At 40.3% G+C, this 25,609-nt stretch overlaps 1 protein-coding gene across 7 annotated transcripts in view; it reads right to left on the minus strand.

Moving 5' to 3' along the window:
- The window catches only part of RapGAP1 (Rap GTPase activating protein 1), a 530,826-nt gene that overhangs the window by 143,166 nt on the left and 362,051 nt on the right, over nucleotides 1–25,609 (minus strand). For all 7 annotated transcript variants that reach the window (XM_083132610.1, XM_083132611.1, XM_083132616.1 and 4 more), the window contains exon 2: nucleotides 23,090–23,177. In XM_083132610.1, the coding sequence (XP_082988736.1) occupies nucleotides 23,090–23,177 (88 nt within the window). The remainder of the gene's footprint in view (nucleotides 1–23,089; nucleotides 23,178–25,609) is intronic.

The raw sequence follows: 25,609 nt of genomic DNA on the forward strand, positions 1-25,609 counted from the left end.
CTAATATAGGAAATATTCTAGTGTTTTATGGGGAAAATACCACTCTTGCCTCACGACTGCCATCTGTTGTTTTTCTTGCATACTATTTATCTTCCTTAGTTGATGATAGAAGAGAAGAGAAATTTTGTTGTAAGTAGGATTCTTTTCAGTTCGTTAGGAACCAATACAGTTGAAAATGTCACTTTCTTTTCATGAAACCCTTGAAAATTAATTTTAATGCATTTTAGATTGGCTACGTAGTCTATGTAAACTACAACCCAATGTAATCTACGCGTAGATTACGTGTAGACAACGCATGTAGACGTAAAGTTATAGTCTACGGCACATCACTGAGGACACTTCAGAGCTTAAGATATAGAAACAAAAAATAAGACAATTAGAACGAAATTAGAATTAACTTAGTTTTCTTATGGTAATGAAACTAAATTAAGTGGAGACACCGCACACAAAATCCCACTGCTACTATAAAAAGTAGGTCTGAAACTAATATTTGTATGAATAATTCCAAATTCTGCATAGTTCTCCCTTTAATTTCATACACAATAAGTGATAATTTTAATAAAAATAAAATTAACCTTGTTTGTCTACTTTCACATGGAATGGCTCCAAAACTAAATCTATTCGTAGTTCGTATGTGATGAACACATGTAGAGGAAATGCATTGCTGTTTCATGCGACCACACAATGCGCACAGCCGCCATGTTTGTGGCCAATTTTATATATAGTTTGCTAGGAAGTAGTTTTCGTTCCATCTGCACCAACTGTACGTTTGTTTTAAATCACGAATGTTTGTGTCGGCATCTCCCGTGTGCTTACAACATCATCATGGCTGCTGGAAGCCACAATGCAAAAAAATAACATATATTTTGTATAATTCCGCTAGAATTTAATCAACAGGACAATAGAATAGAATGTATATGCTAATGCATGTATTGTACAGTCACGGGCAAAAAAAATGAATATCTAGATCCTGAAATGCTGGTTTCACTGCAATACACTAGCGTTATGCGTGATGCCAAACTCTACGAATCTTCCACAGCAAGTTCTGGTAAAACGAAATTAATTGATTGGGAAGTCATAATGGAGTAACAAAATCAAGAAAATCAGAAATTACAGACATGCGCAAACAGTGGTGTGGCCAAGGGGGGGAGGTTCGGGGTCCAGTATTCGTAATAAAGAACATCAAAGGCAAGAAAAGATGGCAAAATGAGGGTTGACTAATAACAAAAGTATACGTAACCCTCCTCCTTTCGATAATCCTGGGCACGCCACTGTGCACAAAAAACAGACTTAACTGACCATTTTGAGAAAAACAAAGATTAAAAAGGTGACTTTTACTGATTTTACTGACCACTGTCAACCGCATTGCAGGGAAGCGAGCATTTCAGGATCTACATGGCCCAATTTTATTGCCAGTGACCACAAGCCACGTAAAAAAGAACTAAAATTCTTGGATACTAGCGATGGACGATATCGGAAATTTGATATCGCAATATACGTCAAGAAAATACCGTCACAGACGATACGATACGATATTTTTTTCCGCATCGTGATATCGGCGAAATATCGTCTCCACGATATATATCGCAAAATATCGTGACGTTATATCACCGACACGATATATGTTGCCAAAATATCGTGATGATATATCGCCGACAAGATATATATCGCCAAAATGTCGTGACGATATATCGCCGGCACGATATATATCGCCAAAATATCGTGACGATATATCGCCGGCAAGATATACCGGTATATCGCCAAAATATAGTGACGATATATCGCTAAAATATCGTGACGATATATCGCCCACACGATATATATCGCCAAAATGTCGTGACGATATATCGCCGACACGATATATATCGCCAAAATATCGTGATGATATATCGTCTAGTTGATATCGCCTGGACAATATTTTTTCAATATCGTGATATACTATCTGGACGATATTTCGCTAAAATGTCGTGACGATATATCGCCGACACGATATATATCGCTAAAATGTCGTGACGATATATCGCCGACACGATATATATCGCCAAAATGTCGTGACGATGTATCGCCAAAATATCGTGACAATATATCGCCGGCAAGATATACCGGTATATCGCCAAAATATCGTGACGATATAGTATCGCTAAAATATCGTGACGATATATTGCCAACATGATATATATCGCCACACATCGTGACGATATATCGCCGACACGATACATATCGCCAAAATATCGTGACGATATATCGCTAAAATATCGTGACGATATATCGCCGACACGATATATATCGCCAAAATGTCGTGACGATATATCGCCGACACGATATATATCGCCAAAATATCGTGATGATATATCGTCTAGTTGATATCGCCTGGACAATATTTTTTCAATATCGTGATATACTATCTGGACGATATATCGCTAAAATGTCGTGACGATATATCGCCGACACGATATATATCGCTAAAATGTCGTGACGATATATCGCCGACACGATATATATCGCCAAAATGTCGTGACGATGTATCGCCAAAATATCGTGACAATATATCGCCGGCAAGATATACCGGTATATCGCCAAAATATCGTGACGATATAGTATCGCTAAAATATCGTGACGATATATTGCCAACATGATATATATCGCCACACATCGTGACGATATATCGCCGACACGATACATATCGCCAAAATATCGTGACGATATATCGTCTAGTTGATATCGCCTGGAAAATATTTTTTTCAATATCGTGATATACCGTCCGGACGATATATCGCCCCAACACTATTGGGTACCCTAAATCTAGTTTCCAGTTGACATGTTCAATATGAATTCTAAATCACTGACCCCTTAGAAGAACATGTGAGGTCTGGCGCTATGGATGTTCTCATTCACAATGGACACAGCAGACGCCAAAAACTCTGATACGAGAGAGAGCTAAAAATAATTGTCGGTGTCGTCATATTGTGTAGCGGTACAATCTTCGTTTTCTGCTGACCGCGTCCATTCATCCCGAGTCTAAAGTAATCTCTCTGCGGGAATCCAGCAAAACGCCTTGATGGATCGGACACGTGTGGGACGGCATTTACGGCACTCAGTTATATGGCATAAAAAGTGTATTGATCCCCACAACTGGTTCCTGGAGCTTGTTCCATGAGAGCTTGATTTTTTGGTTCTTGCAGAGGGCCCTGGTGAAAGACAGGGTCAAGTGGGTCCTTACCCCCCCCCCCCGCCCCATGTCGGTCGACCATCCCCCGCTGCTGAGTGTCCACGCGCGAGGCTCAGACAAAATAGAATTTTCACTCCATTGCATATAAAGGGTGTTTCAAAAAAATGCGCAGGTTTTTAATCGCTTGTCATTTTTTTGTTTGAAGGTTGGCAACACTGTTCTTACCATTTTCGTTATCTCTTATCATTCCGATTATTAATTGAGCAATTGTTAGTTTTTTTTTCCCTGAGATGTTCAGTTGAGTTGCCATGGAGCGGTTCACTATCCAGCATCGCGTCGTTATTTTGAAAACACATTACAGTATCAGGGAGTGGCCTGCTCAGGATGAATATGTGATTTCCCTTACTTTTCTATTGTTGTCGGGGTGCCAGGAATAAACATCCGTTACGCAAACAATGCATAGCTAGAGTCCAGCGCAGATATTTCTGCCGTGCGATGCGCGAAACAACTAAAGAAGCAGTGTTGCTAATGGAGCAGATAGAAAAATCGCTGCAGTGCGCCGATGCACAGCTGTTACGTACAACAATAAAATTAGAGAATTCAGGTCTATCTAACGTTGAGTTTTAAACGTCATGCATTATACCAGGACTAGGATTAATATGTACTAACAAGTGGCTTTGTATGTAGCTACATACATATGGACTAAAAATTCGCAAAATATGAACTAACACATAAGTAAAATTACCAAAAATGCTGCAAAGAAGACTTCTTCATACGATTCCTTATTTGAGTGATTTCAAACAAAATAAAAAAATATATATATATTGTTTTTAATTGCATTAATGCACTGGTGGCGTTCTAACTTTTCACTCCCAAAACCCGTATACACTGGTATGGAACTGCAACGGCAGATAATAACATGCCAACGTGTTAAACCGCATAATCGACAGTTTACGAACTCTCTCTGCATACCACTTCCCGTTTCTGTAATGTGTTTTCAAAATAACTACGCGTTGCTCGATAGTGAACCGCTCCATGGCAACTCAACTGAACATCTGAGAAAATAACAATTGCTCAATTAATAATCGGAATGATAAGAGATAACGAAAATGGTAAGACCAGTGTTGCCAACCTTCAAACAAAAAAATGACAAGCGATTTAAAACCTGCGCACTTTATGAAACACCCTTTACTTATAGCAAGGACGCACTTAGGGGGGTCCAGCGGGTCTGGATCCCCCCGAAAGACTTACCAATTACTTAAATGAAATAATGAAAATGTACTTTTTAGCAGGCTTGTTAAAGGTTCAGGATCTCATAAATTCTAATTGGTTCAGCAACTGGACACAAATCTATTTTCTCGCACGATTTAAGTTCGATCCAAGTTGAGTATTGCTTCATTTCAATACGGAACTTGAACCGGATTTAAATTCGTCTAAAAAAAAGTTCCTGGACCGTATTTAAATTCATCCGGAAAAAGGTTCCTGGACCGAACTAAAATATTTTACAGATAAAAAGGTTCTTTATGGCCCAGAACCAATTTACACTTGCTAATTTTCTGCCCTGGACCGGAATTGAATTTATTTAAAATTATTGGACCTTTAACAACGCTACTTTTTAGCATTTGTTGTACTGTGATGGATGGTTACTTATTTCCTATGAACTTGGAAGACAAGGATTATCATCTTTGGATCATATTGTTTTGAAGGACAGTACGAAAGAAGATTTATACACACGATTATAATATCCATAAAATAGTAATCACTTACTTTACTTTTCGTCAACTGAATCAAGCATCCTTTTTTTATTATTCAATAAATATTAAATTCCTTATCTATTTAATATTAATCTGCTTGTTTTTATGCAAATTTTGGCGATCGTAAGTACACGTAAGATAGATAATAAATATGTGTTGTTGTAAGTATATTCGTATACCATCTTTTTACGTTTAATAATAAAAATGCAATGTTAATAAATTAATATTTAATTTAATTATTATTTTCTCTGAGACACTTGGTTGCGGACACTTTCTCAACCAGAAATATATTTTGAGATGCGTGTCTGATTTATAGGACAGTGTACATTTATTTTGTTACTCGTAACAGATCGCAATAAATACTTTCCATTTCCTGGATGCGGATTGGATGTGGAGGTCACATGACGGCCACTGACCTCTGTTGCCCACTTGTCGCCGTTATGGCTTCTTTTGGGAGGCAAAAATCTCATAGTTTGGCCACCCTTGGTGAGGAAGAGAGTCGACATCACGTTCCGATGAATTAAGTACGCCATTTGCTTGCAAATGGTCTCTAGATATGAGAACTTACGCAATTGTATACAACTAGAAAGTATGGGACTACATATTTTACATACATACAAAGCAAGGTGTTCTAAATCCTTTTGAAAAAGAAACCGCCTGGGTAGCCAAAAACAATTTGTCGATGGGTGTATTCCTCCACGAACTACAGGGTGCATAGGCTATTTGAGGACATTTACGCAAATTTTGAAAACTAAACATATCTCGTCCAAAATCAAATATATTTTCATGAAAATTGGTACACGTGAGAAACAAAAGCTTCTGAATAGGTTTATTCCATAAAATCGTCTTCAACCTCAATAACTTTCTCGAGACGGGACCGAAAGCGTCGACAGGCCTGAATCAAGTGGTCTTTCTTTATTTCCGACATCACCTTGACAATGGCTGCCTTCAATGATTCTTTGGTGTTGTGTGGATGTTTATTAGTCTCTCTTTCAACAACGCTCCACACATAATAGTCCACGGGATTAAGATCTGGAGAGTTAGGAGGCCACAAGTTGGGTGTGACATGGTCATGGCGATTGTCTGGCATCCATTCTTGGGTAATGTGAGTCTTATGAGAAGGAGCAGAGTCCTGTTGAAATACGTACGGCCTGCCATTGCGTACACTGTCTATCCTGGGCTTAACAACACTCGGCAGAACCTCAATGTAGGCTGTAGCATTAACTCGAAAACCCTGTGGAAAGAAGTGGGGTGGCATGGCGTGTCCTTCGTTACTCACAACTTCTAAAATCATCACAGTTGCTGGAAACTTGGTACGCATAACTCTGGGAACTTCAGAAGGATCCTTACATAACCATCTGTCATTTCGGCGATTGACCTTTTGGTCTTGATCAAAGACTTTCTCATCAGAGAAAAAAACACAGCATGAAATGTCCCTCAGGGTTTTCTTACTTTGGTGAGTAACCGTTTTGCACGGATCAGACGATTCTCTTTTGTTTTTGCAGACATGAATTGACCTTTCCTCATTGCATACGACTTGTATCGAATGTCTTCGTGAACCAATGTTCGAATTGTGCCCTCTGACACCTTGAGTTCCTTTGCATGGCCCTCATTGACTTTCATTGATAATTTCCTGAACCTTTCTGACAAATTCTGGTGTCCTGATAATGTCAGAACGTCGAGAATGCCTTCTTCGCTTCGAAACTCTTGAAACATTCCAACCGGAGGCTTCCAACTCTTTTCAAACTTTATGGGCAAATGATCTGGCAACATTCAGGAACCTAGCAATTTCTAAATCCTTGTGTTTTGCATGTAACTCCACAATCATTTCCTCAATTAATATAGGTTCAGTCATCGTATATCTGCAACAAAAACGACGCATTAATAAGGTATAAGGTCCTTATACATTGAAAATGCGGTGTCCTCAAATAGCCTATGCACCTTGTACTTTGAACCGATCGTCCTGCTGACCTCCGTGGCGGCTGTCACAGCACGCTACGACGCTAGTGGTCACCTGTTCGAATCCTAGCCTGGGCATGAGTGTCTCTTCATCAATTTCACCATATCACCACTCATCCCCATCGTCGCAAATAGCCAAAAGTGGCAGAAAAGCGACCGTAATCAACAAAAATCGAATCAAATAATAAAAAACATCCTGGTAGTGAATCAAAAGAAAAGTCGCCACCCTCTTCCCGATGGCGTAATGGTAATGTCGGTGCCTTGTAATCAAGGAAAGCGGAGTTCCATACCCGGCGGCTCGGATCCCACTTTAAACTGCAGGTCCAGTCCCGATTAGCCTTACTGTGCATAAAGTGGACTTAAAATATCAATTCAATCAATCAATTCACTGCGTCTCTCGCTTCACGATCCATATTTGAGGAACCACTACCACAGGCAAATTACGGTTACACGTGTACTACTGGGCTTCGAGTGTATACCGCTTGTTTTGCCTGTTCGAGCGTTATTCGAAGAAGCTCTCGATTCCGTACGCTATCTAGCGTCGTCCGTTCGAACTATTTGGCGCTCGAGCGAAATCCTCTTTCTGCAGTTCTCTAATACATAAAAAATTGATTTACACTAATTTCTGATTTATTTGTACGGCTGTATCACACAGACATTCACACATAAATAAAAAAAAAAAGTTTCCCGTGCATGTAGCACCGTACCATGAAAGCACATTTAGGGTATGTGAGGGGTAGGACCCCCATATTCTCGATCTCGGCAAAAATTTTGGAGGTGATGTGATCAGCACCACGCTCCGGTAGCCTGATAAAATATTGTAATAAGAAAATAACACTTTCGACCTGACTCGGGGCAGGACAATAAGTTGCTGGCATATCTGTTGCGTACAAAAAATACAAAATTTGTTATGTATAAACATACAAAACGATAGGAAACCTAATGTTGGAAATTCATCACGAGTGTATGGGTAAGAGAAAACTTCACTGCCCAATCACATCAATGTGAAAATGATTCTGTGGTGAACCTGACTACGCAGATGATATAAACTGTCTCTCCAATTCAGAACACGTGGGGCCGATCCAACGATGCTTATTTGAAAGTCAAGTAAATGTAGATTGCATCCAATGCAGATGATACAGGTCTTGTTTCGGATCCAGAGACAGGAGCTTTCTGTGCGTGAGAGAGGGCTTCCTTATTTCACATTCAAACTATGAATCTCTCCTCTATGCAGATGATACGCTCATATTTGAAATTCTAAAAGCCACGACGAAAATAACAAAAACGAAGCGGATAACACGCGCACGTGGTATGTTCCGGTCCAGAAATACTTTCGAATATAAACCTTCATCGATTCAGCCCAGTCACGATGTTCTGGACGACGTATCTGATTAACCCTAACTTACCCGAGTGGGGGCTGCCATGTTAGGCCCCCACCTCTATTTCTTCGATTTTTCAAGAATTAGCCTACATTTTTTTCCTACGGGGTTCACAATATTTCTGTATTACTTTTGTTCACAACAACATAAATGACCCCCCCTTTTTTTGGTGGCCATTTCGAAAGCAATTTTCCCCCAGTGGAGCCTGCTTTATTGTGTGTATTTTTGTTATTCTTGTCCAAGGTGTAATTCGACTTACATAATTAGATTGTTTTTAAGTAGAATTCTCTACTAGTGATTGATTTATTGGTTTGGTTTACTTCTCCTTTCTGTTACTTTTGGCTCATCGCGACCAGCAGAATAGAGAATGTACAAAGCAAGTTCCTTCGATTCCTAGAACTGAAAAGAGACGGTGTTTACCCCAAATATACTCCTTATCATACCCTAAAAAAATACTTCAATGTACAATCCCTAGGCGATAGAAGAAACATACATCAGTTACTATTCTTGCATAAACTTTTAAACAACTCATTAGACTCCTCTCAGCTGCTCTCAGAAATCCCTTTTTATGTACCATATAATAAGGTAAGACCACGGAAAGAACTGTTCAAGTACCGAGAGCTCAAAGTCAGCCAATGCGGCACCCACTCGGAGAATGTGCAGGTTATATAACGAAATTGCAAAGACATATGATAAGATAGACATCTTCCAAAGTTTTCGAAAATTCAAAAGGGAAACAGAAACTTATTTCAAAGCCAGACTTAACTTTGTTTATTAGTTCAGTCTCTTTATGTACAGGCGTAGAGTCCATCCTATTTTTCTTTTGTGTTATTTACTAATTACTGTCATTACATCTATATATATCATCGTTTTTAAATGTAAGGTGAAGCACATATGTTTTTTCTTGGTTATCATGTGTAAGTCCTAACCCAAACTGTCAGGTTAATACTTTATACTTCTCTTTCATATCTAATCTTATATTAATTTTTATATTACTGTAACACATATTATCATAGTATTGTACTTTTTGAATTCTTCTGATTGCATATTTTGTGTACCAAACAGTGTTGTAATTTCATACCAACAAGACACTGTAAATGGGCATTTGCCTGTAGTGTCATGTCTTTAAATAAATAAATAAATAAATAAATAAAACAATGAATAATGATGTGATGAAACTGATGCAAGTACACTCACGAAGAACGTCCATGACCAGGCCGGGATTCGAACCCGGAAGGTAAATTTCCCGGTGCATATACAGGGTGTCTACCAAAATAACATCCGAAATTTTTTACTTTTTCATGACATTTTCTTGATCTTTCTTTCCTTTTTCTTGACCTTCCCCCTTCTTCTTAACATTTATTTAATCGTCTCCTACTTAGTTATAGTTGGAAATTAAGCAATAGATATTTTTATTAAATGAAAACGCGCCTACCACAAGGCAGATTAAGATGGCAACTGAAGCTGTACTTTACCAAGAGATTTAGACTTGCTTTTATTATTAATGCATGTAAAAATTAATGTTTCAGACTTCATCCTGGATGGGGAATGGCCACATTACTTTATTTGATATTTTTCTACCAAAACTTCACGCATACAAGAATGCAATTCTTAAGATTCTAAGTGAACAAATATTAACCAGAAGTCAATACAATTTCATATATCCAAATATTTAATTTTATCATATACCAGTACAGGTATATAACAATGTAAACAATAGCGAAAATTCTTGACTTTTTCTTGATATTCTTGACTGGTAGACAGCCTGATAAGAGCACCGTGCCATGAAGACACTTCTAGGAGGTAAGGCGATGTGATGTAATCAGCCTCACGCTCCGCCCGCCGTTATTCCCCAGGGTTGTCCCCAGGCATCCATTGATTTGAGGATGGGTGAGCCCCGGAGCCGCTTTATTCCGGGGACGAATATAGGTATTCCCACCCCGGGTCTCCCGCGTGGCAGTCAGACGCCCTACCGATTTTTTATTTCCTATGCGGTAGTATCCCCCCGACAAAACACAAACATCCATGTCCTAACCGGGATTCGAACCCGGTCCCCTGGCATCGTATCTCGCTCTGTGAGGTCGACACCTAGAGCACCGCGGCTCATAAAAGTCAGCAAGAATTATATCTATTCGTATTTTATTCTTCATAGTTGAAGATAAAACTTTTTCTAATCAAATATACAGAGCGTTACAATGAGTACATGCAAATTACACAGTACTACCAAATTCGAGAACAAGCTTGTGGTTGGTCTAACCTCGTCTGGAGAGGAGGCATGAGCCGAGTTTCAGCTTTTGCTTTGGGGGGGGGGGGAGACTCTGGGAGAAGCATATGATGTACCTGAGGGTTTTTGAATATCCCCTAGTTTATAAGGGGTTCGGAGGCTTTCCCCCGGAAATTAAAAAAAACAACTTAAAAACACTTAGTTTTAGGCCTTTTAGATTTGAAAATGTTAAATTTCCTCGCTTAAGTAAACAAATATTAATTCGTATATTGGTTGTCCGTTTTAAAAGAAGGAAAACAGTACGATTATTGCATTTTGCATTCATGAAATTTTTATTGATACAATACTCGTATTACTTTACAAAATCACGGTACAATAGTAAGCTTTGGAAATTTTAGAAAAATTAAATTGAAAAGTTATTTTGATGCCCCAGCAGTAACTGTTGACTCAACACAAAGTAATTTTACGTTTTTCTTTCTTCAAACTGTACACATCAATCAAATCGTCTAAGACCTGCTATTGCGGCGCAATTACCGCACATGCCATCATGCCAAACGTCAAGATTTGAGGTGTGGCTTCATAACAAAAATGTAGTAACTGAATTTAATCATGTGTTATTTTTTTAGTCTTTTTTTAAGTTGGGGGGGCCAGGCTCCCCCTGGCCCCTCCAGAACTCCGCCTATGAGAGGAGGCCCTTCTCTTGAAACTTAGTAGGTACTTTCCAAGTGTCCAGGGATAAACACTCCCGCTTAAAAATGTTGCAACGAATCCAACGCTTGAAGACTTCCAACACACTGCGAGGCTCGCCAAGGGGAGACACAACCCGCCAGGCCCCAAGAACTTGGAAGAATCCTCCCTTCCAGGGAATTCTAAGCACTGAGTAATCCGGGGAAGAAGGATCGAACCGGCTTTCGGTAATAGAACTCCGGCGCCGTCCTATCACCTACCCTAATCCGGGCGTTTCCTTTATCCGCTCCGGTCTTCTGCATCCCCGGAAGTTCTTCCGGCATAATTGAGGGTTTGGATATTGCCGCAATCAAGATTTGATACAGCTCGGATCGCATAAAGCCCCTCCAGTCTCAATTCATCTTCCCCCGCGTAAAACAATAAATGCAGGATTTGGCTCTGTTCGCGTTGATGATTGAGCACTTCTGCATGCTCCCCCCCCCCCCACCTCCTCCTCCAAAGGGACCGCCGGAAGAAGAACCCGGAGGAATTTTACGAAAACTCAGCGGGAATAACAGGGCTGTAAATCTGACTCCAACAGATTAGTCCTCGGTTTTGGTGCCAACTCAAAGAGGATTTTGCAAGCAGAAAAAAACTCAATCCTCAATACGCATAAAACTGCAGGGCCATAACTTTCTTTTTGTGCGGTCAGAGCGAACCACAAAGCCATTAATTTCGTTTAGTGGTTTGGTTTACAATCCCCCGAACTGCTGTGATGACGAAAGAGCTCTGAAAACACAGGATAGGTCCAGAAATAGGTCACTAAATTTGTACATACTAAAACTTGTATGAAGAATGAGTTTATCCTTGTAGTCATCTCAATTACAAAGGAAAAGTTTGTCGACAGAGGACAGCACTTCACACCATTTCGTTCTCCTATGAAGACGGGACCAGAAGAAGAATCTACACGTGAAAGGGTAGATACGTAAATACGAACATGCCTGTAGGATTCAGATCAGTCTATCCTTTCCCTGCATTGTTTTGATTAGCATTGCTCGCTTGTAAAACTCTTTAACTCCCCTCTTAACAAGGTTGATTGATTGATTGAGTTGGTGTTTTAAGTCAACTTTATTCACAGTAAGGCTAATTGGGACTGGACCTACAGTTTAAAGTGGGAAGCGAACCACTATATGCCTCCACCGGGTATCGAACCCGGATCCCCTCCTAACTAGGGATGGCCACAAAATGCGGATAACCTACATCAGGATCTCAAATTATCCAATATCCGTTTCGGATGCAATGGCTGATCCAAATATCCGAATAGTACGGATATCTGGAGAATCCGAACATCCGGATAATTCGGATATCTGGAGAGAACATATTTCCTGAAGAATATGTAGATTAACCGTACAGTGAAATACGAAAATTATTAATAAAATAATACTGCGTAAGTCAAAATGATGTTCCCGATTTCAGTATGTATTTATTTCATTGTAATGATACGTAAATGACTGAGATTACACACACAGATAGAAAAACTCAAAGTTTTCCCTGGCATATTAAAAATGTTCTATGTGCGATCCACGTGTTACACGACACACAGCTAGTCTATAATCAAGTTCCTGCCACACTCTTCCTAGCATGTCAGGGTCCATAAACCTTCCTGTTCGAAATGGCACAAAAGACATTCAATTTTGGAGAATCACGTTCATATTACAAAACAGCATGTGACTTTTCTGTTCCATGCACTGCTGTAACTTTTCACAGAAAGACGCCCTCAATCCAAAGTCTTTTGGTTTCAGAGCTTGCACCACCTGTAGACGATACCGCTTCATGTCAAGACGTTTCCGCGAGACTCGCCAGACAGTTTTCTGTTGAATACCGAGTTCTAGACTTGCCAGAAGGTGGTTCAACCCCAAATCTTGTTCGGAAATGCCACGGAACAAGCACGACAGACTTATTGGTATGAAAATCGAGAATACAGAACGCTTTCTGCTGTCCAGTGGTAGCCATTTTCCTCACTGTGACTAAACTGCCTCCTGGTGGCCGACAGCGCAACTACGAGTTTGCAATCGAAAGAAAAAAAAAACTTTTTGAGATTATATTCCAAAAAAAAATTACATATGCAAGAAAAGCTCATTACCTTTCGTATAAGAAATGAACGAAATCTGGAACATCATTTTGACACGCTGTATATGGACAGTCCGTACAGAGGATAAGATAAAACTGTCCTGCTATTGCACACAACTGCATTACAATATTACAATTGGAAAATACTTTTTTTTTTTTACTTGGAGTTTTCCCTGCAATTTTCTACATCAAAAGAGTGAACTTGTAGTCCTTCCAGACGCAATACGTTCGTTTTTGAGATGTAAACCCTTAGCACCATCTTGTAGCAATTTGACAAAACATCTGTGTATTTCACCCAAAACCCCGGGCCACGGGGAAGCAGGACATGAAAATAGGACTAGGTGACCTTGAACCATCCAATAACAGGCTACCTTTTCTATACTCTCAATTAGCAGGGGCTGAAATTCAATCATAGTATATCAGCAAGTTCTGCCGCTGTATTTACGTAGTGTTGCAAACTGTACGGTTACATATCTCAGCACAGGGATTTTTTTGTATCGATTTATTTTAAGGGGAGTGGGGCTGCTTCCTCAAGGATAAGCCACCGTACGCCACTGATCGACGAGGACATTTTTTCCCCGACGAGTGCGTTTTCTGTGGAACTCGGCAAATGAATACAGGAGGCGCACGTGGTTAACCGACAAATGAGAGTGGTTAAACCATCTGCCACTTCCCAGAACCCAAAACATCAAGAAACATGATCTGAGGAACAACAAACTGGCTTCGCCTCCCTTCCCAATGCGGATGGACGCCTTTGGATGCGAAGCCAGGTCGTTAAAAGAAGAAAAACGGAAGTACAGAGCGTGCACGTGACCCAGGCCTAGGCAGGTCCTGACTTTACGATCCAGGGTCGCTGTCTTGATTTGCAACGCTGAAGTGATCGTGACGACCAACTCCGTTGGGAGAAACGATACGGTTTCTTCCCCCGCGGCCATTTGGAGATCTTGGGAAAGGGGGTGGCCAGATGCAGGAAAAGCTTGGTCCGGGCGATTGACAGGAATTTTGGAGAAATTGCAGTTATGTTTCCAGTTATAATTATTACGTACGGATTAACCAATCAAATCCAAGAACTGGACTGGACTTTGGAAATGAACTGCACACTGGCAGGAATCGTCCCGATTCCAACCTCGGTTTACTTCAAAGAAAGTTCCGAAAGATCAGTTTTTCCCCGAACAACCACATGTCAGGTCCACGTGGAGTCCAATAAATCGTCCCTTGAAACCTTTCCCACCAATAGCGTTCGTCCAAGAAATGACATCACTCGTCAAGTCCACGTGGACTAAATGAGATGTTGCCTATTCGGTTTCTTTAGAGATTTTTGAACGCGAAGTTGCGGTTGCGTTATCTTTGCTAGGTTTTGTTATCGTATTGTGCTACTTTTTTATACAATATAAAGACCTTGGGAGTGTAACCTGGCAGTGAATGAATGGATGTCTAAACACTGCAGGCAAAAGTGACAACATCGCTTTACAGAAAAGCAGGTGGTGGCTCGAAACCAGATACGGTTCCGGTCAGCTTCCTCTGGGGTTGTGTCAAAGAATGCCGAACTGGTGATACGTTCAGGACTTCAGCTTTACCTGACACATGATAAAACAGTTATCACAAAGGATGAAGTATGCTACGACGCTAGGAGTCCCAGTTTCAAATCATGTCCTGGCCATGGGCATTCTTTGTGAGCGTTCCTTCATGAAATCTTCACTCACCCTCACAATTATTACAAAAGAAGCGGAAAAGTGAAGTAAAATATCCAATCAATTAACTGCACCAGTAACGTAATATTGATACGGATTTTCTGAGAACACAATCCCCATGTCCAAATGTCAACCTCACTTCCACGTAGTACACCCCTGTAACTGTTTGTTGAAGGCCAACGAAGCTCTAGCATCTGGACCTGCAGTCAGTATAATCCTCTATGAGACTTCTGTTATCTCGTCCATGTGTGTTTGCGATTGTCATCCATTTCTTATCACCATTCATCCACATCAGGAGCGTATATTCTAGGCTAGCTAGGTAGGCTATCATGATGCTGATTCTGTAGTTGGCAACCTGATTTCTTATGAGTTGGCAACCTGATTTCTTATGGGTTGGCAACCTGATTTCTTATGGGTTGGCAACCTGATTTTCTATGAGTGTTAAACCTGATTTCTTATGGGTTGGCAACCCGATTTCTTATGAGCTGGCAACCTGATTTCTTACGAGTTGGCAACCTGATTTCTTATGAGTTGGTACATTTATTTCTATTCATAACCTAGGACCACGTGACATAGCCCAGATCTTGGTCTCAGTATACGCCACTGATCCACATCCAAAAGTGACAGAAATGCGACCTTAAATAAAATATATCAATCAACTTATCACATAAAATATATCAATCAACTTATCACAGGATCGAACGTGGAAGTCATCTGCATAAAGTTCTTATCAGTTGTTCGGGGTGTAACGTGTGACCCTCGCGTTCACTTCCACGTAGTACACCCTTGACTGTATCGTTGCCAGCTAATGGGACTGGGTCTGGACACCCAAAACCAGTGGGACCTTTGTTGTTTCCTGTCCACATGTCCCCCCGATGGCGCAGTGGTAGCGTCGACACCGTGTAATCAAGGGGCACCGGTTTGGATACCCGGTGGAGGTACATAGTGGTTCGGGCAGTTGCATGGCATGACTTTTTCAAAAGTGTTACCGGCTATCAGTACGACAATTGTGCCTGCTAGACATTAACCCCCCTCCCCCCGTTAAGAAAACATGTCTTCGAGCTAGATATTTGTTCATTTCGTTCTTGTTTTGCAATCAGCACAGTGATTTAGCTACAAACACTCCTACAAAGAACTACCACTCATGAGACAGTTACCACGAAAATCCAATGAATGGTAATAGACCTTTGTCAATTCTTCATCTGTCTCCGTTTCTTTGCAATGAGCTGCGAAGGGGAAGAAGAAGAACCACACTTTTCTCTGGTCAGTTTGACGTTTGTGTGGTGAGCACTGAGCAGACGACAGAACTCCGCTCCTTTGCGGAAGAGAAGCCCAGCTGTACGTACTACCGTTGTTGCCAACTTAGTATTTTGGAGCAAGGTTTGTCCAAATCACACCAAGGAACTATGTTCTCGTCTATTACCTAACTGGTCTCAGTTGTAGTTCAATCCAGCCTTGGCTTTGCAGTCTACTCTGGTTGCTTCACAGAAATGGTATTCCTATTTTAGGCGGGATTTAGCCCTTTTCTGCCAATCCGATGTGACAACAGTGGCTGATCCGGTAGGTCTGAACGGCAACAGGGCCCCTTAACAGGCATATGAATAACACCAAAGTCCTTCCCCACTCTTTCCTTGCATTGGCGCCCTCTTCTCCCTTGTTGCCTCTTCAGGGTATCGGAACGGCCTCCCTCTTCGCTTCTGTCGGCTGCAGAAAAAATGTCCTAGGCAATATCTACTCGACGGCAACGGTGTTCATTAACGTATTTAACAATGCTGTTACCTGCGGTAACACCGGCTACCGCCTCTGGGTTCGGTTCCCACTTTAAACTGTAGATCCAGTCCCGATTAGCCTTTCTGTACATCAAGTGGGCTTCAACTTACAAAACTCACTGTCCATATCTGTTGGTGACTGTCCATCAATTTCAGCTCATCGTTCATCCTCATCGTCGCCACTAGCCAAAAGTGACAGAAAAGCGACGTAAAATTAGGAAGATGCATATCGCAATTATTCACATAAACCAGTTGTCAGACTAACGAGAATCTGCGTTCAGGATGACGAAACAATACTGTTAATAAAATCGTCTGCAAATACACACAAGCATGCAATAAAGATGAAACAGTTATACGCAGATGATATAATCCAAAACTGAAAAATATACTTTCTGGATGCTTGGGGCTACAGTACAGTGGATAAGGTATTACCAGAATTTGTTGTCGTTCTTACTGGAAGATCGTAAGCAACCGCTATGAATGCTGCCAGCACTCACACCCTCATGTTCAAGGATCAATAAATTGCCCTGATAACATCACCGGCATTGCTACCGAAAGTGGAACAGCTATTATTCATTTTATGGCCAATTCATTATCTGTGTCGTATCTGAGTGATGCAACGGGAGTAAATGAGTGGTTTGGAAACAGCCGACTGCCTCGGAGTGCTGTACAAGGGGCTCTCATATCCCCTTGCACATAAGCGCCACTTCTTAGATATGGTAATTGAATTGCCTTGAAAGTACCATTCCACGGAGAAGCCGCTCGCTTCGAAATATGAGTGCCTACGACCCCCTGCAATGATGGACAATAAAAGTGCGAGCCATGAATGGTAATGTTCGCTCTCGTAGCCATAACTTCAATGGGAAAGATCTTGTCTAAACATCGCTAGTGCTGACCTCTGTGGCGGAGTGGTTAGCGCCAGGGGTCCCGGGTTCGAATCCCGGCCTGTGCATGGGTGTTCTATGTGAGCTTAATTCATTTCATCATATCATCACTCATCCTCATCTTCGCGATTCTGCCACTTTTGTTAATCGCGAAGACGATGAGGAAAATGTACATCGCATGCTAGTTCGTGTTTATCCGCTCACGCCACAGGAAACTAATTTTGGTACAGGAACCGTCGACGATTCCCTGTGGCAAGCTAGGGCAAGCTGGATTGTTGTAGGAGGGAGAGAAAACTTAGCATTACGCTTATGGGAGGTTTATTTTACTTGTTCTCTTGGGGATATCAAACTTCTGATGGCGTAGAAAAACATATGAACGGAAAGAGAACAGGTTCAAGATTTTATTTGCTGTTGGAAAAGTCGAAACGTCCATTTCATTAGACGTGCGATCTTGTAAATACGTACTTATTCATCATATTTTTTCACAGATCGTATCTGACTTATTAAAAACCGCTTCCATTTCCAATATGGGGAGATTTCAGTAGCGGTTCAAATTTCGACGTTATTGAAATAAATGTCCCCGTGGTGCGAAACTGTCCCACGGAGCCTTAAGGAATGCTTCCATGCATCACCCTGTTAGAATAGCATTTGGAGCAACGGGACACAAGATTTTAATACTCAATATTTCATGCTTATTTATCGGCGTGTGTTATTTTCAACCGAGAAGTGAAAGCGGAAAGGAAAAGCGACAAGAATGCAAAATGGCCTTCGGCTGATAGGACTGGACAAGTTCTGTTATCAGATACGATTACTGGCTACTATGCTTCGCGTCTGCGGCAAATGTGTGCCCCTTCGCTATAACATGAATTACTGCGACACTAACTAGGCTGCGTGTCACACGTATTCAGTACAATCATAGCTGGGATTTTTTGCTACTGCAGTTGGAACTTTAAATTTTGACTGCAGCAGGCTACTCTGTCACACTGTTCATTTATGGAGCAGCTGGACGACGTGATTGGTTGTCACAGGGGAGTGTTTCCAACACGTCATATCAGGTGGACGGAACAGCCAATCGTATGACAATATTTGAGCGCGCTTCTAAGGCATTGGAGATCAAAATTACTGTCGGCAATACTCGAGACTTACTAAGGGTATTGTGTCCAGGAGAAGGTGGCGTTCCGGTGACGTGAAAGCGCGTACATGTTAAGAATTGCTAAGTGAAGTTTTACACAAATACTCAAAGTCATAGTTATGTAGTTCTCCTCGCTAGCTCAGTTTTAAAATAAAATGTGTAACACACATTTCCTATGGCGAGAAATAAACCCACAGCTTATTATCTACCATTATTCTTGTAGTTTTTAACCTCTTTAGATTAATCGCCACGATGAGAATGGTTGGACCAACGCCCGAGCCTTACTCCCCTTTCGTTTATTTGAAATACAGGGTGTTTCATGATAGAGTATACAACTTTAAGAATATATTTCGACTAAGCTACATTATATATAGTAGCGTTACGACGAGAGGTCCCGAGTTCGAATCCCAGCCTGGGCATGGATGTTTGTGAGTGTCCATTCATCAATTTCATCATATCATTACTCATCCCCATCTTCGCAATTAGCCAAAAGTGGCACAAAAGCGAAGTAAAATAAAGCAAATCAATCGACTAAACTACATGGAATACAACAATGATATTTGTTGTGCATCAATCAGCAATACTTCAACTTTCTACGAATGTCTACAAATGTTCAATGTGGCTTCCACCAGTTATGCGACACACATCCCATCCAAATTCTAGTTCTTGTCACACTTTTCCCAAGAACTCTTCGTCCACCAAAGCAAGGGCGTTTCGTATTCTCTCCTTTACCTGTTGCACATTCTGCGGCATAGGTGGCACATAGGCGTTACATCCACAAAGCCCCAAATGCAGAAGTCTAGGGGTATAAGGTCGGGGAACTTTAAGACCCAGCCTTCTTTTTCTGCACCTGTCAAAGTTGCCAATTTCTTTAACACTACACCAGCGCCACAGTGACCGTGTTTAGAAGTCATTGCGCATGAAAACAAAACTTGAAGATTTTCTCATTGTTGTGTTTCAGATAATTTTTAAAAAATAAACCTGATAATTTGTGTACTCTATTATGATACATCCTGTATATTACTGGAAGCAGAAGGTATTACAATTTATACCAAATGCACCACAAGTACTAAACAAATACACATTGAAATGCACAATTGTGAACTGTACGTGAAAGACACTCAAATTCATGCATATTGAACCTATACAGAAAACTCCTGATCACTCTAACACGAAATGGCTCCACAACATTCACGACAGAACTCCAGGCAATGATCTTTCTTACGAGAGAACGAAGTAACATTGACATTAGTGTCAATAACCTGAGTATCTATTGGAAATGGATAAATTTCACAATGGAGTTATTAAAAATTCACGAATTAACTTTCACATGAAGGTTGTCGGCCTAAAACTTGCTTGAAAATGCACGAAATAACTTTCGTTGCCTGAAACTTTATCCGGGAATATTTTCTAGTACATTAAAAAGCTCGAAATGAACCTCATACGTGGCTAGTGAGTGAATTTTTAAAGTATATAAAGGTTCACAATAAGAATGTAGAAACCAAACACATATGGCGTTGATTAATTTCCCGACGACAACAAGCTCAACTTGCATACGTGAGTGAATAACAAACAACGTGAAGTTACAGGACACAAGCCCAGTGGAATTTTGCTAAAACCAGAAAACATTTGACAAAATAAATATTGGTGGTGTTTATTTTACTTCTCACCAGAAAAACCCTGTGAAACTCTTTAACAATATTTTGTTCCGAAACACAAAATGTGACAATTGACAAGAATATGTTGACTTCAGTAGCACCACAGGCAAACGTATTATAGGATCATATTGAACTCGGGTAGCAAACCATCTTCGCTATAATTTACTGTCCGCAAGAAGTTCTGCCCAGTCACAGCAGAGGGGCGCCACTTGCACCTTTTTGCTTTCACCTCTAGACCAAAACGTTTTACGAGAGATCAAGAGATGGCGCTGCTAAATTACAACCCCAGATATCTGGGTTTCAACGCACAGGCGAAGCGTGACGTCACAAGATCCCTTGGGGGAACTGGAAACATTTCCTCGGATGTAGCTACAGTGTGTCCATTTCGATCTGCAGCCGAGAGATCGGGAGAAACGTGGCGGGCGGCGCTGACGGAGATGCCGACATTTGAGGCCTGTAATGCCCGCTTATTTTTGTGGACATCTTGCAAAACGAGCACTAACCTGTGTTATAACACGCAAAAGTTCTTCTGTAATTCTTCCAAGTTCCACCCTTATATACACAAATAAATACGCTTTAGAAATTATATTAAAAAAAAATTATATTAAGAGCCACAGATAATACTCTGTAAAACATTTTAATCATAGTTTTGACCAGTAACGTCCTGCTTAAGTTTATATCCTTGAAAAAGTTTTGTGTCGATGGGGATCGTTTGGAGGTTTCGAATGTGCAACACTGTATCAAGATTACGCTGCAGACGAACCGTTAAAAGCTAATGGTGTTCGTGAGCTTCCTTGCAATCCGAAATCTCCTAGCTCAAGTTTTTTGTTCCTTCGGACTACAGAGCTGTGAATATAGTGGCAGGCAGATGTAAACCAAGAGCGTGTTAATTTCGTACTGTGCGTAAGAGTGTTATTCTTGGTTACTTGCCGTTACTTGTTTGTGTTATTGCAGTGTGTATGTGTGTTGTGTCAGTCAGACGATTGGAATGCCAGCCGCAAGGTTCACGTTAGAACAAAGAATTTTTATGTATGACACTTACGTGAAAACAGACTCGTGTCGAGACGTGTGTAGGCAATTTGTACAGAAATTCCCAGGCGTTTAACCTCGACATAGAGATACGGTTAGACGTCTTGTCCTTAAATTACGAGAAACTGGATCGTTAAATTTTAAAACACCTAAGCAAAAACGACGGATTCTAACCGAAGCAAAACTCGATGTTCTCCAAACAAACCTCTACGCCGTGTTTCACAGGAGATGGGCGTGTCAAAATCATCAGCACATACAGCCACTAAGCTACTAAAATTAAAACCGTACAGAGTTTCTATAGTGCAAGAATTACGGCCCCCTGACAACGTAAGTAGAGTAAATTTCTGTAATTGGGTTTTGCAGAATATTGTAGATGGTATTGTTGATCCACAGTTAATATTTTTTTCGGATGAGGCATGGTTTTACTTGCGTGGTCATGTTTGTTCACAGAACAATAGATACTGGAGCACTGAAAATCCCCGAATAATACACGAAGTTCCGTTACACGATGCAAAAATTGGTGTGTGGTGTGCTGTAAGTGCCAAAAGAATAATACGGCCTATATTTTTTGAAGACACAATAAATTCAGAGAGGTACCGCACACAAATACTCGCGCCGTTTTTTCAGTTGTTATCAGATAATGAGAGACAATATGGGTATTTTCAACAAGATTCGGCCACAGCCCATACCGCCGCTGATTCTTTGGACGCTATAAGGGAGGTGTTTGATGACAGAATAATTTCAAGAGGTTTATGGCCTTCACGTTCGCCAGATCTTACCGTATGTGACTATTATTTGTGGGGAACCTTGAAAAATAGAGTCTACCGAAATAACCCTCATGGCATCGACGAACTAAAAGACAATATAAGGGCAGAACTAGGAAGAATTACGGAAGAAGAACTCTTGCGTGTGAATCAAAATTTCATCAAACGATGCCAGGAATGTGTGAATGTAGGTGGACATCACTTTGAACAACTCTTATAACACAGGTTAGTGCTAGTTTTGCAATATTTATATAAATGTCTGCATATGTCCATAAAAATATGCGGGCATTACAGGCCGCAAATGTCGGCACCTCCGTCAGCGCCGCCCGCCACGTTTCTCCCGATCTCTCGGCTGCAGATCGAAATGGACGCACGGTATATTTGCAAACAAACTGTCACAAGTGCTTTGGGAATGAAAAGATCATCGATCAGGCGTGATTATGTCAGAGCATGTACATCAGTGTAAAGAACGTTTGCTACCTGAGCTCAATATCTGCCTATAATACGTTTATCTCTGGCAACGCATTAGAGTGTGAACTTTTTGAGGCATCAAAATACACAGACAAATGCATTGAAAGGCACTTTTATCAGCTCCTCTAACGTGTGAAGCTCTAAAAAAATCATAATTGAGACGATCAGACACGATCAACTGTGTTTGCACTAAAAGTGCATCAACCTTGATCTGATGCATTTCTGAGAGTAAGCGAAAATAATGACAAAATACCATTGATGAAAACACCATAATCCTTATGAATTTCTAGATTTCATTGAATTTGGATTGCTACATACCGCAGCCATTTCTCTTACGTTAATTGTGAAAATTCACGTAGACTTATGACAATGACTTATGAGTGTGACAATTTCCCATGCTCCATGCTTACCTTGAGCTTGTCCTGTCCAGTGTCCGGGCTGGTGTCTTCGGCCGGTATCTGCGATTGGCAGTAGAGCTGGCCATCCATCTGCTGCCGCCTGGAAAGACAGACAGACACAAGTTATTAGATATTCATTACTTGAAACGATACATACAGCGGTACGATGTCATTGGATGCTTCATAACACATTGCTGAACGTCAATTACATAAGTAAATTCCTATTAGAAATTGTATAACTAACTCTATAGCATTCTTAAACTCGAAGGTTTATGGCTGCAGCCTTCCATCTGTCCCTATCTGAGCAAGATATATCCACTCCTTTCCATCCCTATCAATTTCCTTTAGGTCCATCTCAACGTTATCTTTCCATCTTCGTCTTGGCCTTCCTACAGGTTTCTTACCATCAGGTCTCCCAACAACAATCCTGTAAACTCTTCTTTCCTCTTCCATTCGTGCCACATGGCCTGCCCACCTAAGTCTTCTTGATTTAATCATTCTAATAATAATATCTATTACATAAGTATTTTTGATAAGTATGCAATGTAAATTTGAAGAACGTAAATGGAGAATACATTCTGTAACACCAAAAAGTACAAAATGGGTCATTCATTCAAATCAACCAATAAAAAGAGATTATTGAACCTTTAGGATCCAGATTTCTAAGTTTTTTTTCCCATTCACTGTACCTATCAAGAAGGGAAAAACTGCCAAGTTTCAGATTTTTGTGAATCTTACTTTTTGAGTTATTGACTTTCAGAAAAGCAAAAATTTCAAAATTTGGCGACAGTTTGAAATCTTTAAAACAGCTGTAGATCAAAAAATATTTGACGTAGAGAGCTCAAATTGGTGTCATTCTCTTCTGCTTTGAATGAGCTTTAATATGAAATGCAACATGACTATTGTGCTCGTATATGAATTTTATAATTTTTCAAAAACTCAAAAAAAATTTTCTTGAAAATCTCAAGAACACCCCATTTAAGTTGTTTTTTTTTCTTTTAAAAAAAAATGTTTTGAAAACATCAAATGACTATTTGTGTGCAAAATTTGATAATGGGACGGCAATGGGTTCCTATGGAAATCATTTTTTTTATTGTAATGTGTGTGAAATTTGCTAAATCTGTTGACATCCATGTTAAAACCATTGGTGTTGACTACACCAGTACAAAAAATCACAGAGCTTGACTTTCTCCGTATATTTACGTTATATTTCTACGTTTAAGTCTTGGATATGTAGAACCAAACTACTAAAATCCCAAGTTAATGAGAAGAGTGACGTAATGTTGTTTTCATGTTAGCTTCCCTAGACGCATGGAAATATTAAGTTACGGAAGTCGTAACTGCCTACTTGTGTTGATTCAGTCTTCCAGACTTCAAGAAACCTTTTAATAAGGGTGAAACACGAAGGCTGGTGCTGACCACAGACCTTAATAGAAGTTTCCTTGCTGTAATAACAGTAAGAACACGGAAGAATGTGCAATTGGGTCTCCGTTTCATCTGCCGCCGAGGCAGTACAATGCTCCCATTGTAATTATGGTTTATAAGAGCAGTGCGGGTAGCAATTTATGTTCCGGAAGACGAGATCAACCATGATGCTGACGTAGACGCTCAGGGGCGGCTTAAGGGCCGGGAGACCCGGAGTGTCGACGTTGAGTAGCGCCAAAACCTTCATACATGACCCAAAACGTTTCAATTGACACGTATTGACTCCAATAACACATTAACTGCAAACGGTGCACCTTTTGATGTGTCAATATACACACAGGAATGCATAAAAGGGCACTTTTATCAGCTGGTGTTCCGTGTGATGCACTAAGAATGCATCAGTTGGGAAGATGAGACAAGATCATTTCAAAGATAACAAAATTACACATTCAGATGTATCAAATGATGCATTAAAAGTGAAATTAAATTTTGTCATCTTGGAAAATATCTTATCTGATCTTCCCAACTGATGCATTTTTACTGCAACATATGCAACACCAACTGATAAAAGTGACCCTTTATGCATTTCTGTGTGTATATTGACACACCAAAAAGTGTACCATTTGCAGTTTATGTGTTATTGGAGTCAACATGTATGTGTCAATTGAAACGTTTTGTGCGTTAATTCTGATTATATAAGCATCGCTATTTGTTTTATAAAGAAATGTTTATGAGATATTTCATACTGGAAACGATGGAAATTAAGAGTTTCGAAAAAGAAACGTAGATGGCAGCACACGGTGAAATAATATTAAAAAACTGAAGGAGGATAAATATCGATTTAGTGAAAGCAAAATTATGATGGAAATATGTGAAGAGATTAAATCAACGTATAAAAAATTTAATACATAGAAAGGAAAACAGAAGTGGTTTTCATCATTCGGTAAATATGCGATATAGCCCGAACAGATTTCTTCAACTTTACAGGAGAAACTACTTACTGAAATCAGTTTCTGTAGCACTGTCGAAGTTCTTCGAGGTATTTTCTTTCGTGGAAACTGAAAACTTCACCATAGAATGCTGCAGAACAAGAAATAATCACTTTTT

The sequence above is a fragment of the Lepisma saccharinum genome, chromosome 12, assembly GCF_977018435.1.
Source record: "Lepisma saccharinum chromosome 12, izLepSacc3.1, whole genome shotgun sequence".
Classification (NCBI taxonomy): domain Eukaryota; kingdom Metazoa; phylum Arthropoda; class Insecta; order Zygentoma; family Lepismatidae; genus Lepisma; species Lepisma saccharinum.